The sequence below is a fragment of the Rhinatrema bivittatum genome, chromosome 1 (genome assembly GCF_901001135.1).
Source record: "Rhinatrema bivittatum chromosome 1, aRhiBiv1.1, whole genome shotgun sequence".
Taxonomy (NCBI): domain Eukaryota; kingdom Metazoa; phylum Chordata; class Amphibia; order Gymnophiona; family Rhinatrematidae; genus Rhinatrema; species Rhinatrema bivittatum.
The window spans coordinates 272,787,771-272,805,710 of NC_042615.1; the positions used below are offsets into that span (position 1 = coordinate 272,787,771).

General features: G+C 44.9%; 1 protein-coding gene across 4 annotated transcripts in view; it reads left to right on the plus strand.

The window, feature by feature from the left end:
• LOC115087474 (dynactin subunit 1-like) overlaps positions 1-17,940 on the plus strand; it is a 314,922-nt gene that overhangs the window by 282,258 nt on the left and 14,724 nt on the right. For all 4 annotated transcript variants that reach the window (XM_029594711.1, XM_029594702.1, XM_029594721.1 and 1 more), the window contains one exon: positions 2,053-2,219. In XM_029594711.1, coding sequence (XP_029450571.1) covers positions 2,053-2,219 — 167 coding nt within the window. The remainder of the gene's footprint in view (positions 1-2,052; positions 2,220-17,940) is intronic.

The following is a 17,940-nucleotide window of genomic DNA, read 5'->3' on the forward strand; positions in this document are numbered from 1 at the left end:
CAGGGACAGTCTTTATGTATGTTTGTACAGTGCAGCATATATTGCGTAGCGCTACAGAATTGTTAAGTAGTAGTAGGTTGTCCGTGTTAACTTGTGTAAATAGAGACTTGTTCAGAATGAAATTTTGCTCTCCATCATGCAGCCACATCTGTCCATGATGAGAACTGGGACCAGCACCAGTGCCTCATATCTCTGCTATCTTCTGGGAGTAAGAAACAAGAAATGGATTTCCCTATTGGGATGTGCTGGGTACTTCTATTTACCCCCATTGGCTACTGTCAGAGACAGGCTGCTGAGCATGATGGACCATTGGTCTGACCCACCATGGCACTCATGTTCTTATGGTGTTGCAGCATTTTAGCTGTAGAGCATGAGCTTTTATCTTGAATGGTTATAGTTAATTACCCAGAAGAAAACACCTGTCATGCACAAAAGAATGCTGCAAACCACTAACTTTATTTTTAAAGTAAGGTGATATTTTCCTATAGGGCAAAAACAGTCTTGCTCTGCAGCAACTACCATAAGCTGTTGTGGCTTTTTCTTCCTCCTGATAATGGCTAATGTCTATTTAACACCGTTTCATACCATATATTTTGGAATTTTATTAGTCAGTACCTAAACTCTTATGTATTTATTTATTTAAGGTGTTTTGTATACCGTCATTCGGTTTCGCCATCATAACTGTTTACATAAACATGCACCAGAATGCAACATCATCATCACAGAGACTTAGTTTGTATAAAAGATTAATTAAATCTACTAGTTCTTAATTGTAAGGTTCATTATAGACATCAAATTATATCATATTGCTAATTCTTGTATACTGCAATTTATTACACCTGTGGAGGATATTTCCTTAAAGTTTTTGTTACTTCGCTGGTGATGTATCCCTTTTTCTGTTTGGTTGCGTGTTTGTATTGTATGCTGGTTGGTTGAGTGAGTTTGTGTATGCTCTTGTGAATAGCCAGGTTTTTAACTCTTTTTTGAACATTTTAGTGCTTGTTTGAGTTCTTATTCCACTTGGTATTGAGTTCCATGGTTTGGGGCTGGCGATGGATATGGCTCTTTCACATGTTGATTTTAGTCGAGTGCTTCTTGCGTGAGGGATTTTGAGGAGGCCTTTGTTCCTTGATCTTAAGTTCCATTTTGGATTGTGTGTTACGATGTATTTGCTTAGCCAGTTGCTTTGCTGTCCTATTATCATTTTATGTAGTGTTGTCAATACTTTGTATTCTATTCAGTATTTTATGGGGAACCAGTGTAACGAGATTAGTGTTGGTGTGATGTGTTCCTGTTTTCTTGATTCTGTCAGCTGCGTTTTGTAATATTTGGCATGGACGTATGGTAGAGAGAGGTAGTCCAAGGAAAAGGGCGTTACAGTAGTCAAGGTTAGAGAAGATGAGTAGTTGAAGAACTGTTCTAAAATCTTCCTGCGTGAGGAATGGTTTGAGACGCCTTAGTGTCAGTAATTTGTGGTATCCTTCTTTAATCTTGTAGGTTATATGTGTTTTGAGATGTTTATCATGTTATACCACTTTTGCAAGATTGCATGACAAAAATGAATTTTAGGCTGAAATGGCCAAAACAGTAAGGATATGCTCCTGTTCAACACTGATGCAGTTTTTTTTAATTTAAAATATGAATATCTGATGGAAATACTAATTTTTAACATAAACATTGCCATCCAGTACAATTGAGGTTTTAAATGAAACCAGATACAATTCATAAAAATGCATATTTAGTTTGTTCTCGGATAACTATTTCATCCATGAGGTCACACTGATTTTTATGATAATTTAATCAGATGAGAGAGGATTTATCAGAGACAGATTAAAATCAAGTGGAGCTTGCAGGTTCCCAATGTGAAGACTATTGCTGAATTCTCACCATTCTAGTAAAACAAATATTCTACTCAACAAACAGAGCTAAATTTATTAGTTTGATACAGAGAAAGAAGTTCAGAATCTGCAAGCTGCAGTTGTTTAAAACAGTTACATGGCTGTCTTTCTGTTTCTCTAATAAGCCTTATTTTGTGTTCATTGTCTCTTTCAGGGAGTTTGAAGAAACGATGGATTCCCTTCAGGCTGATATTGACCAGCTGGAGTCTGAGAAGACTGAGCTGAGGCTGCGTCTGAACAACCAGTCTAAACGAACCATTGAGGGCCTGCGTGGGTCACCATCATCTGGAGTAGCTTCTATAGTCTCTGGTATTGCAGGATGTGAGTGTTTGTGTCAGTAACTAAGAACAATCCAGGGGATTTACTGGTAGCCAGTGTAACCAATGCAAGATTGATCTTATATGGTTCATTGATTTAGCCCCTACCAGAAGTCTAGTAGCTATATTTTATAGCAGTTTAAGATGTTTTAAGGTTGTATTGTAATCAGCGCATATATTATGGTAGCATGGTTGTGTTTCTCAAAGTAATTGCACAGTTGGTGAATCTGACGGAGATGCATAAAGAGGACTCTATTATCGTTTGAGATGTAGGCTTCCATTGTAATATTAGGGTTGAGTTGTACCCCCAGATTGTGCACTGAATCCTTGGGTTGTAAGGGATTTCATGATTTGGGAGGGAAGGGGTGTCCTTGTTGGAGTGGCGTAGCCACGGGTGGATCATGGCCCACCCACTTTTGGCTCAGGCCCACCCAACCAGGCCTGTTGGATTAATGCCATTGCGGGATCCCATCCCCATGATGACAAAGAGGAGAACCTCGGAAGCAAGGCTGTCATGGGATTCCATTCCCACGACAGCAAAGAGGAGGGCCAGAGCTGCAGAGCTGCCATGGGATCCTATCCCCATGGCAGCGAAGAGGAGGGCCAGAGGTGCAGTGCTGCACGGGATCCCATCCCCGCGGCGGAAGTAGGAGTTTGTCTGTGCCTAATGGAAAGAATGGGAGCTTGAATGTGTATGTGTGGATGGATTAGAATGGGACCCGGGGGGGGGGGGGGGGGGGGGATTAGAATGGGAGCCTGTGGGTGTGTGTATGGGGAGGTGAGAATAGGAGCCTGAGTATGTGTGCATGTGAGTGAGAATGGGAGCCAGTGTGTATAAGAATCGGAGCCTGGGTGTGCGTCTGTGTGTTTTATAAGATTGGGAGCCTGTGGGGGGCAGAAGGGTGAGAGTGAGAGCTTGGGTAGAGCATATGAGAGCTTGTGTATGTGAAGGAGTCTGTGAGAGAAAGCATGAGCTTGTGTGTGTGGTGGGGTGGGGGGGGGGGGAGAAGACAGTAGGAGAAGAGAGACCCTGAAAGGAATTGGGAAATAACCAAGGGAAAAATGAGAAAAATATAACCAACACCAACTGATTAGAAATACATAGATCGGACAACAAAGGTTTAAAAATATTTTGAGATTTTAGCAATTTGAATATGCCATCTTTGGGAATGTGCATTCCTTATATTTTTGTATTTTGCTCTTTCTTCAGTATTCTACTGTTCAGAGTCTAGTTTCTCAGGCTTTCTATTTCAGTTTTGTCTGTGTCTTTGTTTCTAATTTGTAGTCTAACTCTGTTTTTCCTGTGTGTGACTGAAGTGCAGTATTTCTGCTAGCATGCAGTTTCTCACAGGACAAGCAGGATGGTTGTCCTCACAAATGGGTGACATCGAGGATGGAGCCCACCACGGAAAACTTCTGTCAAAGTTTAAACAGAACTTTGACTGGCCCCTACTGGGCATGCCCAGCAAGGCACTGATCCTGCAGCCAGCAGGGGTCTCCCTTCAGTCTTCTTTTTTCCGCGCAGCAGTTGCCACGCAGTGAAAGGAGCTCTCTTACCACGTTCCTGACAGGAATTCGGTTTTTTTCTTTCCGAAGAAAATTTGCCCCTCAGGGGTCTCCCTTCAACAAATTTTTGTCACCTTCGCGGAAACCGGTAAGTTTTTTCCCATTTTTCATCGACTACCGTCGATTTTGGCCCTCAAGGCCTGTTGGCACTTACCGAGCCCGCGACTAAATTTGGCCTTAAGCCATGGCGACGGGGTTCCGTCGATGTCCGGATTGTACCCGGACTATGTCAATCACAGACCCCCATAGGGTTTGTGTTTTATGTTTGGGTAGTGAGCATGATGTCCTGACTTGCACCAAATGTGCCTTAATGACACCTAAGGGTCGCAAGGCCAGGATGGAGAAGATGGGGCTCCTCTTCCATGCACCCACCCCAACGCCATCGATAGCATCGACGTCTTCGGAACCGGCACCGTCGAAGTTGCACCACCATCGTCAACCCTCCGGTGACCGTCCACCATCGATGACTTCTCGGCCGTCGACTCCTGTCCCCTCCCCGGATGGGCGAGGAGACCGGAAGGACAAGCATCGCCATCGACGGCACAAGTCTCGGCCTGTCGAGGATCCACAGCCATCGACCTCTGAGCAGGCCGAGCCACCGACTAAGAGGCCTCGATCAGACTTGGCACCGTCCACGTCTCGTTCGCAGGCACCGAGGAAACCCTCACCCTCTCCGGGTGTGGGAGCCGTGATCCCACCGGTTACGGTGGTCCCTCCGGCTCTGCCTCAGCCTCCCTCTCCCGTCGAGCCGGGTATTGTTACCCCTGGTCTCCGGGCAGAACTGGACCGGCTGGTCCAGGAGGCCATCGAGAAAGCGATGCAAAGATTCCATCCTCCATCGGCACCGTCTCCGGCACCGATTCCGGCACCGACTCCGCCACCGAGGAAGGAACCGACCACCGAACCTTTGGTGGAAGCGCTCGCACCGCTACTACAACGCATGGAGGCACTTTTACATGCCTTTCCATCGATGATTCCAGTAGCACCGACAGCGCCATCGTCTCCGACTGGATTTTCATCGGCGGGAGAAACACTGTTCCTGATTCCCCCTTCCGGGGTGGTCCCATCGGTGCCTTCTCGTATATCTCCACCGGTTTATCCTTCGGCTCCATCGATTCCAAGACCGGCACCGACTCCATCGGCAGCACCGAAGCCCTCGATGCCGTTCCCAGTACCGATTGTACCACCGGTTCCTCCAAGGTTTCCTTCGATGCCTTTGGATCCTCAACCAGGTCCATCGGGGCTTCAACCCCCAAGTGATCCCTATGATACCTGGGGTGATGATACATCTTCTGACACAGATTTACCATCACCGCCTTCTCCTACAGAGAGTAGAAAAAGATCTCCTCCAGAGGATCTCTCCTTTATTAATTTTGTAAAGGAGATGTCCGAACTTGTACCTTTTCAGCTGCAATCTGAGACCGATGACAGACACCAGATGATGGAACTGCTTCAATTTTTGGATGCTCCAAAAATCATCGCTTCCATCCCCATTCACCAGGTGTTTCTCGATCTCTTAAAGAAAAACTGGGAATCTCCTTCATCTGTATCACCAGTTAACAAGAAGGCTGACTCCACATACCTCGTCCAGTCTACACCAGGCTTTCAAAAGCCTCAACTGGATCATCGCTCTGTTGTAGTTGAGTCCGCGCAAAGAAAGGCCAAGCGTCTAAAGCCACACTCTTCCACTCCACCTGTCAAGGACAATAAATTCCTAGACAGTGTGGGACGGAAAGTGTACCATGGAGCTATGCTGATTTCCCGCATTGCCTCATATCAACTCTACATGACGCAATATAACAGAGCCATCCTTAAACAGATGCAAGATTTCGCTGACACATTACCGGACCAATACCAGCCACAGCTTCAAGCTCTTCTTAACAAAGGGTTTGAAGCGGGGAAGCATGAGATCAGAACGGCTTACGACATCTTCGATGCTTCCACAAAAGTTTCAGCTACTGCCATCTCGGCCAGACGTTGGGCTTGGTTAAAGTCATCCAACCTTCGCCCAGAGGTCCAGGATCGTTTGGCGGATTTACCCTGCTTAGGGGACAATTTGTTTGGAGAACAAATTCAGCAAATTGTAGCTGAATTAAAAGATCACCACGAGACTTTGAAACAACTTTCTTCTGTTCCGTCTGAGGTTTCCTCCAAACAACCACCTAAGAAGGACTCTAAAAAGTCGTTCTTTCGGCCACGCCGTTACTACCCTCCATCAGCCAGGCCTCGTTCAGCTCGATCCTCTACCAGGCCCCAGCCACGTCAGCCTAGGAAACAAAGGCCTACTGTAGCCCCTCCTCCTGGGCCTGCGACTGGCCTTTGACTCCCCTATAGGGAACACATGCCAAACCCCTCTTCCAGACATCCCTGTAGGAGGTCGACTGTACCATTTTCTACAGGCTTGGTTGCAGATCACCTCAGATCAGTGGGTGCTAACAATTATCACACAAGGTTACCACCTCAACTTCATAACTCTTCCGGCAGACTCCCCGCCTCTTCAAGCGTGGAGTCTAACCACCCATTTGGCTCAATTACAACAGGAAGTATCTCTTCTTCTGCAATCGAATGCTATAGAACCCATCCCTCCCTCTCAACGAGGCAAGGGATTCTATTCCAGATACTTCCTAATTCCAAAGAAATCAGGTGGACTACGTCCCATTTTGGACCTTCGAGCCCTCAACAAATACCTTCAAAAAGAAAAGTTCAAGATGGTAACCCTGGGCGCGCTGCTCCCTCTGCTACAAAGAGGGGATTGGCTGTGCTCTCTCGACCTCAAGGACGCTTATACCCACATTGCGATCACACAATCCCATCGCAAATATCTGCGGTTTCTGGTAGGCCGCGACCATTATCAATACCGGGTACTACCTTTCGGTCTGGCGTCTGCTCCACGAGTCTTTACCAAATGTCTCGTAGTGGTAGCAGCATTCCTAAGGAGGGAAGGTGTCCACGTCTACCCCTACCTGGACGATTGGCTAATCAGGGCCTCCACCCAACAGATAGCTCAATCCTCCCTAAAATTGACAATACAAACCCTACATTCTTTAGGGTTTCTTGTCAATTACGAGAAATCTTGCTTAGTCCCATCTCAAACCTTATCCTTCATTGGAGCAGACTTGGACACCTTGCAAGCAAAAGCCTACCTTCCGCTTCAACGAGTACAAACTCTCATGTCCCTAGCTCGCCAGCTTCAGTCTCAAAACACTGCCACGGCTCGCCAATTCCTCATTCTCCTAGGACACATGGCATCCTCGGTTCAAGTCACTCCCATGACCCGACTAGCCATGAGAGAAACACAATGGACTCTACGACACCAATGGATTCAAGCTTTTCAGCCTCTGTCCTCCATAGTCACAGTTACACAAGCGCTGCGCCTGTCCTTAACCTGGTGGACGATTCAGGTCAACCTCCTTCAGGGCTTACCTTTTCTCCCACCGGATCCGCAAGTAATCCTAACCACCGACGCTTCTCACATCGGTTGGGGAGCCCATGTGGACGACTTCCAAACCCAAGGGTTATGGTCCAAGGAGGAAGCCGAACACCAGATAAATTTCCTGGAACTTCGTGCAATCCGCTATGCGCTCCGAACTTTCAAAGATCATCTACTTCATCAGATAATCTTAATCCAGACGGACAACCAAGTGGCCATGTGGTACATAAACAAGCAGGGAGGCACAGGCTCCTTCCTTCTGTGTCAGGAAGCTGCGCAGATTTGGGCGGAAGCCCTCTCCCACTCCATGTACCTCAGGGCCACTTACCTGCCGGGAGTAGACAATGTATTGGCGGACCAGCTAAGCCGTGTCTTCCAACCACACGAGTGGTCACTCAACCCTCTCATGGCGTCCTCACTGTTTCGGAAGTGGGGTTTTCCCCGCATAGACCTCTTTGCGTCCCCTCAGAACCACAAAGTGGACAATTACTGCTCTCTCATTCGGAGCCAGCATTCTCGACCGAGAGATGCATTCTCCCTCAGGTGGACAACCGGTCTGCTCTATGCATTCCCTCCACTTCCTCTTGTGTCAAAGACTCTCGTGAAGCTACGTCAGGACGGAGGAACCATGATCCTGATAGCACCTTACTGGCCACGCCAAGTATGGTTTCCAATACTCCAGGATCTCTCCATCCGCAGGCACATTCCTCTGGGAAAGGACCCGCATCTGCTCACTCAAAACGACGGATGCCTCCTCCATCCCAACCTCCAAGCCTTGTCCCTGACGGCATGGATGTTGAAAGGTTAATCCTTCAACCATTTAACCTTTCGGATTCCGTTTCTCGGGTCCTGATAGCTTCACGAAAGCCTTCCACAAGAAGGTCTTACTCATACAAATGGAAAAGGTACACATCATGGTGCACTTCTCAGTCCCTTGATCCCCTTTCCTGTCCAATCTCAAAATTCTTGGACTATTTGTGGCATCTCTCTGAATCTGGTCTTAAAACCTCTTCTATACGAATGCATGTCAGTGCGGTAGCCGCCTTCCATAAGGGTATTGGGGGTAATCCTATTTCAGTACAACCCCTGGTAACACGCTTTCTTAAGGGATTGCTCCATCTAAAGCCTCCCTTGCGTCCTCCGGCCCCATCCTGGGACCTTAACCTGGTTCTTGGTCGTCTAATGAAACCACCTTTCGAACCTCTGCACTCCTGTGACTTGAAATATCTCACTTGGAAAGTGTTATTCCTTTTGGCTGTTACTTCAGCTCGCAGGGTTAGTGAATTACAGGCCTTAGTCACCTATCCGCCTTACACTAAGCTCCTGCAGGACCGGGCGGTACTCCGCACTCACCCTAAATTTTTGCCTAAGGTAGTTTCGGAGTTTCATATCAATCAATCTATCGTACTACCTATCTTTTTTCCCAGGCCCCACTCCAACTCTGGAGAACAGACTCTGCATACCCTAGACTGTAAACGGGCTCTAGCTTTTTACCTGGACCGTACAGTTTCTCACAGGAAGAGCACTCAGTTGTTTGTCTCTTTCCATCCTAACAAATTAGGACAACCTGTGGGTAAGCAGGCTCTTTCCTCCTGGTTGGCGGACTGCATTTCTTTCTGCTATGAGCAGGCTGGCATTCCTTTTCAAGACCGTGTTAAAGCGCACTCTGTGAGGGCCATGGCGACGTCAGTGGCACACCTTCGATCGGTGCCGCTTCCTGACATCTGCAAAGCTGCAACCTGGAGTTCTCTCCATACCTTTGCAGCCCACTATTGTTTGGACAAGGCTGGAAGACAGGACTCCATCTTCGGCCAATCTGTCTTGCGTAACCTTTTCCCAACGTGATGTACCAACACCCTTCCACCTCCCGGTAGGGTGCGGATGCCCTTTCCCAAATTCCAACCCAGTTGTTGTGCCTGTTGCACGTCATTGGGTGCATTTGGTGCAAGTCAGGACATCCTCAGCTCGGTACTCACCCATTTGTGAGGACAACCATCCTGCTTGTCCTGTGAGAAAGCAAATGTTGCTTACCTGATGTAACAGGTGTTCTCACAGGACAGCAGGATGTTAGTCCTCACGAAACCCGCCCGCCACCCCGCGGTGTTGGGTTTGTTTTGTTTTTACTTTTTAGGCACTGCCTGTAGCTTTGAAAATCAGACTGAAGGGAGACCCCTGCTGGCTGCAGGGTCAGTTCCTTGCTGGGCATGCCCAGTAGGGGCCAGTCAAAGTTCTATTTAAACTTTGGCAGAAGTTTTCCGTGGTGGGCTCCATCCTCGATGTCACCCATTTGTGAGGACTAACATCCTGCTGTCCTGTGAGAACACCTGTTACATCAGGTAAGCAACATTTGCTTTCTCTGTAGTAGTCCAGCTTGTTCCGTTACTCCAGTAGGTGATGTATTAATGTTCTAGTGCCTAGAGTAGTATTTACATTGCTGTTTTTTCATGAGGTTACTAATTTTTGAGCCCTGACAATCAATGCTGTGTCAAGTGGATGTCAGCAGATCCTTTTTTTTTTGGATGGGAGAGTTATCCAAGTAACATGATTCCTTTCCTAGTGATATACAGCATTGGAATGTCCATAGCATCCATACTGGTAGGGAGAACAAGATATAATGGGAATTTTGGCTTACCTTCATGAACTTTTTTTTAAACTAGTTTTACAAACTAGATGACGCCTTTATTTACTAAGATTTTATATACCACTTGTAGATATGTTAACCCAGCGGATGTACATAATGCATACAAAATTTAAAATTAGCAGGTTAACAAATATATAATAAATAAAATAGGAATTACTAAAAACAACTAATACACTTAAATTAATAAAAACTAAAATCAATCATACTTAAAATTAATAAATCATATTTAATCATAATAAAACACAATAGTACAACTGGCAACATGCTGTAGAAAATTAAAAATCACAATTGTATGCTTTAACTGCTTTCCTGAACTTAAGATAATTGGATTCTGAATGGATATCTGGTGGCAAAGCATTCCATAATAGGGGGCTTGATAACTAAAAGTTGAATCTCTAGTAGATTCCAAACAAATCACTAATAAGGATGGAAGAGACAATAAATCTTTGAGAAGAACATAAAGATCGAGCAGGGACATAAGGAACCAAAAACAGAGCAAGATATAAGGGAAATCCAGAATGTACAGCATATAAAGTGAGGCAGTGTCTTAAAATGAATATAACTGACAGGAAGCCAATCATGGCCTATGCATATGTATTACTGTTGCTGTGATTTTTTCCTTGTGTGCCCTGTTGTGGGTAGGGTGATACCATTTTCCTTGCCTGTCTTCAGCTTCCTTTCATTTCATTTTAAGAGCTATGGACATTCTCAACATGGGAAGTAGAAGAATTGGAGATTGGTCAGATGAAATCACTTTGTAGAGTGTTCAGCATTGGTCTCACCCTGCAGACAACACACATACCTGTCATCTAGAGTGGTGTCAATAATTAAAATAACAGGGATTGACCAAAGTAAACTACAGTTCTTCTTAGAGTTTGGGGCTCTCCTTTCCAGAAAGGAATAACTCTGTTTTTTTTTTTTGTTTGTTTTGTTTTGTTTTTTGCACTTTTATGCAGTAAGCACGCATACTGGGTAGATTTGGCAAAACTTCAAAATGTCAGGCTTACAAGTAGAGGAAGAAATGGTCTGTCATAATGCTTTATTGCAAGCCATCATGGCAGTGCCTTCTCCCCAGGATTCTTAATGATCATTGAGGGTTTTTTGTTATAAAACGTGTAATGATAATTAGAACTTGTAGGGCATTGTGGGTGTGGGGGATAGGAAAGGGACAGAACAGCTGACATCCCCAGCTAAACCAGCACAGGGACAGCAGAGGGTCTTGGATGTATATTAAGTATCAGGGAAGGGTGGGGGTTACCATTTTCAGGAGAGCAAAGCAGTCATTAAAACAGCAACACAGGGCTCACACCTCTGTTCTGGTGACCCCATAGCCAGTTGGGTTTTCAGGATATTCACATTATGAACGAGGTGAGATACGTTTGCACACAGTGGAGTCCTAGTATATGCAAATTTATATACCTTTGGTTTTAGAGTCACCAGGAAAGGTTTGGGAAACCATGTCTTAGGCACTGGCTACTGCCAGGCTTTCATGTTGGCAGTTCGATTCTTCCTCTCTGAAGTACTGGTACCTTATTATTCCTTACCCCAAATTATAGGCTGAAGTAAATGTTCAAATTTACATTCTTTATTTGATTATGAACCTAGATTTACAGGCTCTTAAGCATAATCTGGTTTTCCTTTATTTCTGCTATTCCAGTCCAGAATGTTTGAATTTAGGCCTTTAACCAGCTGTTGGAGGCAGAGCTTTCTTTTTTTTTTTCTTTGATATCACTACTACATATGTAAACATGCACTTTCAGTTAAAATAGTATTCTTTGCCTCCAGCTGAAGGAAGGATGCAGGGGTACAGTAGCCTTCTATTTCTAAGATTAAAGACTGAATTATTTAGGCCATGCTCCTGTAAATCTTACAGTGCAGTGAGTCCACTCTGTCTTGTTCCCTTCCTCTGAAAGGTAATTGATAAAGCCTTAATGAGTGGTTTATTAATTGCTTGATATTACAGAAGGAGTCAGAAAATATTTTAGGAGAATTTAACTTTTTTTTTTTTTTTTAATCTGAGGCTTCACTAGCTTACTATAAAGTAAGCTAAGAGAAGCTGTAAAGCAAATATTAAGTGAGTGTTTGCTTGGGGAGCAGGATTCAAAGTAAATCATAATTTGTCATCAGTTCTGATGTCTGAACAAAGCTGCCATTGTGCTGCCTGGGGTAGCAAAAGATCATCAGCAGGAAATGACACATGTTGCATAGCATGCCTCTGTGGCAATAATGAATCTCATAAACTGATAAGAAAGGTTTGTTGGTGCCTGAGACAAGCTCAAAATCACAGATTGTTGGTTGTTTGTTTTTTGGGGTTTTTTTTTAACTTACCCAGAGACCATTGAGCAATGTAATTTGGTTTTTGAAAATCATGTGGCAGCCATTTTGAAAGCTGCCCGAAAGGGACCAAGCACTGCCCAGTCAAACAATCTTTAGTATAAATGATCCTCTGACTTTAGTTCCTGAAAGGACATCACAAATGAGTCCAGTTTTTGAAATAGGGAAACCTTTCTTAAGCAATTATTCCCCAGCACAGGCACTGGCAACTCAGAAGTCCCAGATCAGTTCTCAGCTTTTTTAAGCAGGCCACAAAAGACTAAAGTAGGACATGGTTTCACAGAGAGTAATTCTCCTCTTATTAATATTTCTGTAGGTACAGAAAAAGGTTATGGGGTAGTAGTTATGACTCTTGAGGAAGGGGAGAATGATTCTACAATCTGTCTTTCATAAAAAGGAGATTACAGCTTTAATTTCTCAGGTTAACTCAGTCTTGAGACTTTCAGAAAGTAAATTTGAGATGACCCCAGACTGGGATCCAATAATTAAAGGTATGTGCAAGCCTTCCATAGCTTTTCCACTTCATTCTGAACTAGAAAATATGGTGGTATCAGAATGGGAATCTTTAGAGACAGGCTACCATTGAATGAGATTCTTCAATAAAATATACCTTTGCCTTCAAAAGTCCAATAAAATTCATTTCAGATGTCTGGGTTGATGATATGATTTCAACTGTGAGCAGGAAAACTATTCCAGTAGAGGGAGGTGACACTGTAAAGGAAAAAACTGTAAAGGAAAAAACTGTAAAGTTTTTCCTAACTCCAATACTATTTAACTCCCAACAATCAACACACATCACCATCAATATCACTATTAGCTACCTCTTACAATGTAATTATATGTAATTATCTGGTTTTCCTTTTCCTTCTTACTCCAAGTTCTATTTTCCTTGTTACATGTAACTGCTTTTTCCGCACTATTGTTCAAGTTTAAGTTTATTTTGCACTCCTGTTTCATGTGAACCAGCATGATGGGACTATTGTCTTGAATGTTGGTATATAAAAAACTTAAATAAATAAAATAAATAAATAAATAAGGATCCACAGGATAGAAAAATAAAGCTTATAAGCATGTCTTTTCAGCAAATGCCTTTTCAATTGAGATGGCTGTCTGTACAGGTTATGTTGCAAGAGTACTCCTTTGCTGGATTCATCAGATTGCAGATGGAGAACAGGTAATACAACTAGAATCTGCAGCTGCATATCTCTCAGGTGGGCTTTTTGATCTCATTAGGGTTTCATCAGTAGCTCTATCTATAGGAGCCAAAAGGCTTCTTTGACTAGGCATTGGGGAGTGGACTCTTGGTCCAAAACATGTCTTTGTAAATCTATTTTTGAAAGGAAGGCTTCTCTTTGGAGAGGAGCTAGAAAAAATTGGTTAAAAACCTTGTGGAAACAAGATCACAGAGTCTACCAGACTATAGCAGTCTGGGGTCATGGAATTGGCTAAGATATTATCAGCCAGTTAGACAAACTACACCTCAAACCCTAAAACCCAGAGGAAAGATGTGGCCCTTTCAAGGGCAAGAAAAACAAGGTCAGAATTGACAAAAACAGCTGCAACAATTAATTCCCAATGAAGTTCTGCATATTCCTTCTTTTTGATATGGCCAATAGGCAGACACTTACAATATTTTTTCAAAGAATGGATCCACATTATATCAGACTAATGAGTTTTGGATATTATCCAACACAGTTATGCTCTGAAGCTGGCAACTCCAGTTTATAAGGGAAGAATGCATGAGTAAAAGTAACTTATTTAAATATTTAAATTTATGAACTCTCTTGAGATATCTAGAAGTCACAAATCTTTTATGTAAAACAGATATTGTTTATATTACTTGGAGGTCCATGTAAAAGTGAGGCTGCATCCAAAGCAACCATAGCAAGATGAATAAAAGAAACAATTCTCCTAAGACAAGCTGGTAGTCCTCACATATGGGTGATATCATTAGATGGAGGCTGACATGGAAAACCTCTGACAGAGTTTCTAGAACTTTGATTGGCCCACTGAGCATGTCCAGCATGCCACCATCTACGTGTCTACACAGGATCCCCCTTTAGTCTTTTTTTTCTGTGAAGTGGTTGTGGAGCTCTGCTCTTTGAGTGCTTTTTCTTGGTTTTTTTCTGCGCTGGGTCCCCTTTCTCCCGTTGGCACTTTGATAGGGCAGTGTGATAGGTTTTTCCCTTCCTTGCAGTCGATTCCCGACAGTGCCGTTGCTCGGTGACCACCAGTCATCAACTGCTCGCGGGCTCTCTTTTCATGGCGTCGGGGTTTTCACCGATGCCCCCAGTGCCCGTGGACCATGTCCATCACAGATCCGCATGAGGTCTGTATCCTCTGCCTGGGGGCATCACATGATGTCCGGGGAGGTGTCGTCTAATCGATCAAATGACCTCCAAGGGTCGTCGGGCTCAGTTAGCTAAAATAGAGAAGCTCTTTGGATCCAGAAAATCTGATTCTTCTACTCCAGCGTCAGTCACCTCGACTCCCAGAGGCCATGGGGAACTGATGTACTTGGGTCCATCGGTGTCTGCTTTCCCTCCAGGACCCTCTTGGGAACGAGGGGCTGGGGATAGGCTCTCTTCGGTGTCGTCGCATTCTAGGACCTCAGGTTTGTCCCCATCCTCAGCACCAGGGAAAGACCGGGCTGAGCACCATGGGAAACCTCAGAAACATCGGTACCAGTTACCGTCATCACATGGTGCTGGACTCGGGGCAGATCCGGTGTCCACCGTGATGCCCACAAAGAGAACCCGTGGAGAGGAGGCATCGACCTCCATCGTACCCGAGAGTCCTAGGTGTTCTCCACTGATATCGGTGCCAAGCTCAGAGCTTCCCCGGGACTCCAGGGAGGCTCCGGTGTTGTCTCTTTCTCTTCCCCCTTCAGTCCTCGCTTCGGCGGACTTCCAGGAGGAAGTGGACCGCAGGGTGCAACAGGTGGTGCTCCAAGCTGTTCAGGGTATCAAACTGCCGGCTCCACCAGTGCCTGCCCCTGCGATACGCTACTATTGGAGTGCCTTGACGTCATCTTGGACGTCCTGTCCACGCAGCTGCTTCCGGCGCCCGGGGGTCCCTCGATGCCCCAAAGGCCACCGAGTCTTCCTCCCTCCAGAGTCATCCCCATTCTGGGTTCCTTGGAGGAGGAGGATGTTTTCTGACCAAGGGCACGGTCGGGGGCTCTGGTACCACGTCCAGTCTTGCCTGGTCCAGCCCTCGGTCCTTTGGGGACCTTAATGCCCTTGAGGCCATTGGTGCCCTCGGTACTATTGGTGCCTTTGGGACTACAGCCGAGGGGCTTGTACATGGGCCCTTCTCGGGGGGGCTCCCAGGGGACTTCAGCAAGGAGGATGCCCCATATGATCCCTGGGGGATGATACTTCGGGGGGGATAATCCCTGGGGGGATGATACTTCAGAGTCTTCTTCACAGGACTCCGGAGACTTTCCCTTGATCCATCCCCTCCGAATGAGAGGCGCTGGTCCCCGCCAGAGGATCTGACCTTTGTGGCCTTTGTGCGGAGATGGCTGAGTCCATACCCTTCTAGCTCCTTACGAAAGAGGATGCCTGCCATAAAATGCTGGAGGTCCTCCAGTTTGTTGCCGCCCGAAAGGAGGTCTTGGCTATCCCCATCCATGACATATTTAGAGAATTAATCCTCAGGAAGTGGAAGCATCCTGTCTCGGTGCCTCCTGTGAACTGTAAGCTGTGAGCTGATTCATGTGGAGTCTGCTTCAGCTGAAGCTTCCCCTGCAGCCTCCTGTTGTGTCCTAGGATCTCAACATGGTACTGGCTCCTCTCATGTGAGATCCCTTCAAGCTGTTGCACTCCTGCATGGAAGGTTTATTTATTTATTTATAAGCTTTTATATACCAAAGTTTAGCTAGATGCCTTCACTCTGGTTTATCTTCTTGGTTGCAGTTACTTCAGTGCGCAGAGTCAGTGAGCTTCATGTGTGGTGAAGTACCCACCTTACACGAAATTCTTTCATGACAGGGTAGTTCTACACACCCACCCTAGGTTTCTACCTAAGGTGGTGTCTGATTTTCATTTGAACCAGTCCATTGTCCTGCCTACCTTTTTTCTCAGGCCGCATTCTCACCAGTGTGAACAGGCCTTGCACAGCTTGCACTGCAAAAGGGCCTTAGCTGTCTACCTTGAGCGAACAGCAGGCCACAGACAGTCCCCACAACTCTTCATTTCATTTGGTAAGAACAGATTGGGAGTTGCGGTCACTAACCACACATTGTCCAACTGACTGATGGATTGTATTTCCTTCTGCTATGTGCAGGTGAACCTTCAGCTTGGAGGCCTTGTTAAGGCTTACTCTGTCAGAGCTATGGCTGCTTTGGTGGCTCACTTCCGAGTGGTCCTCATGGCCGAAATCTGCAGTGCTGCGATGTGGAGTTCTCTCCACACATTCGCTGCCCATTACTGTTTGGATAGGGGTGGCTGTAGTGACAGTAGCTTTGGTCAGGCTGTCCTGCAGAACCTCTTTAAGTCAAAACACCCAACTCTTCCTGCATAGGGTCCTTTTTTCAGGTTAGTCTGTCTCCCTCTGTTTTCCACAGCACCACAGTTATTGTGCCCGTTGGCACCAGGCTCAGTGTTTGTGAATTTGCTAGTGTTCAGGAGCAACCTGTAGCTTGGTATTCACCCATAGTGAGGACTACCATCCTGCTTGTCCTAGGAGAAAGCAGAGTTGCTTACCTGTAACAGGTGTTCTCCGTGGACAGCAGGATGTTAGTCCTCAGGAAACCCGCCTGCCACCCCGCAGACTTGGGTTTTCTATCTCGTTTGTCATTTTATTTTTTCGTAATTCTATGTTGCGAGACTGAAGGGAGATCCCGCGTGGACACATGAAAGGTGGCATGCTGGGCATAATCAGTGTGCCAGTCAAAGTTCTAGAAATTTTGACAAAAGTTTTCCATGCCGGGCTCCATCTGATGATGTCACCCATGTTTGAGGACCAACATCCTGCTGTCCTAGGAGAACACCTGTTATAGGTAAGCAACTCTGCTTTATGGCAGCTTATATGTTGAAAGGAAAACAGGCACCATAACTGATTGGTGCCATTCAGCTTGGGCACAGTCATCTTGGGCAGAAGAAGGTTCTATAAACCCTACCAATTATTTGTAGAGCAGCCACCTGGTCAATATTATATACTTTTACTAAACATTATAAAATGGATGTACTCACAAAGGAAGGTGCTTGTGGAGCAGGTGTTTTTAGAGCAGGTTTAACATCCTATCAGCTAGAATAGTTGGGCTGTGGTACTTCCCAAATTTTCTAAACTGGTGTAACAGAAAGAAATGGAAGGAGAAATTTATTCTTATTTGATCATTTTCTTTCCTTTATTTCTGCTACACCAGTCTAGAAACCACCTGGGAAATTAAATCTTTATTTTAAAAATATGAAAAATTAAAGACAAAGATTTTAAGGTTTAATTTGTTTTGGATATAAAAATATTTTTAAAAAGGATCTTCTCTTTAAAATATTTAATTTAAAATAAAGCAGTATATATTTTGGTAAATAATTTATTACAAAGTTTAAAAAATAGCTTTGTCAGAATTATACTGTCTTAACTGTAAGGGCATGTTTACATATGTAGTAGTGATGTTGTCCCAAAAAAAAGCTCTGCCTCCTACTGGATGAAGGACTAAATGCAAATGTTCTGGACTGGTGTAGCACAAAAAAACCCAAAAGGAAATTATCAGGTAAGAATAAATGTCTCCGTTTGCATGTAGCTTTCATA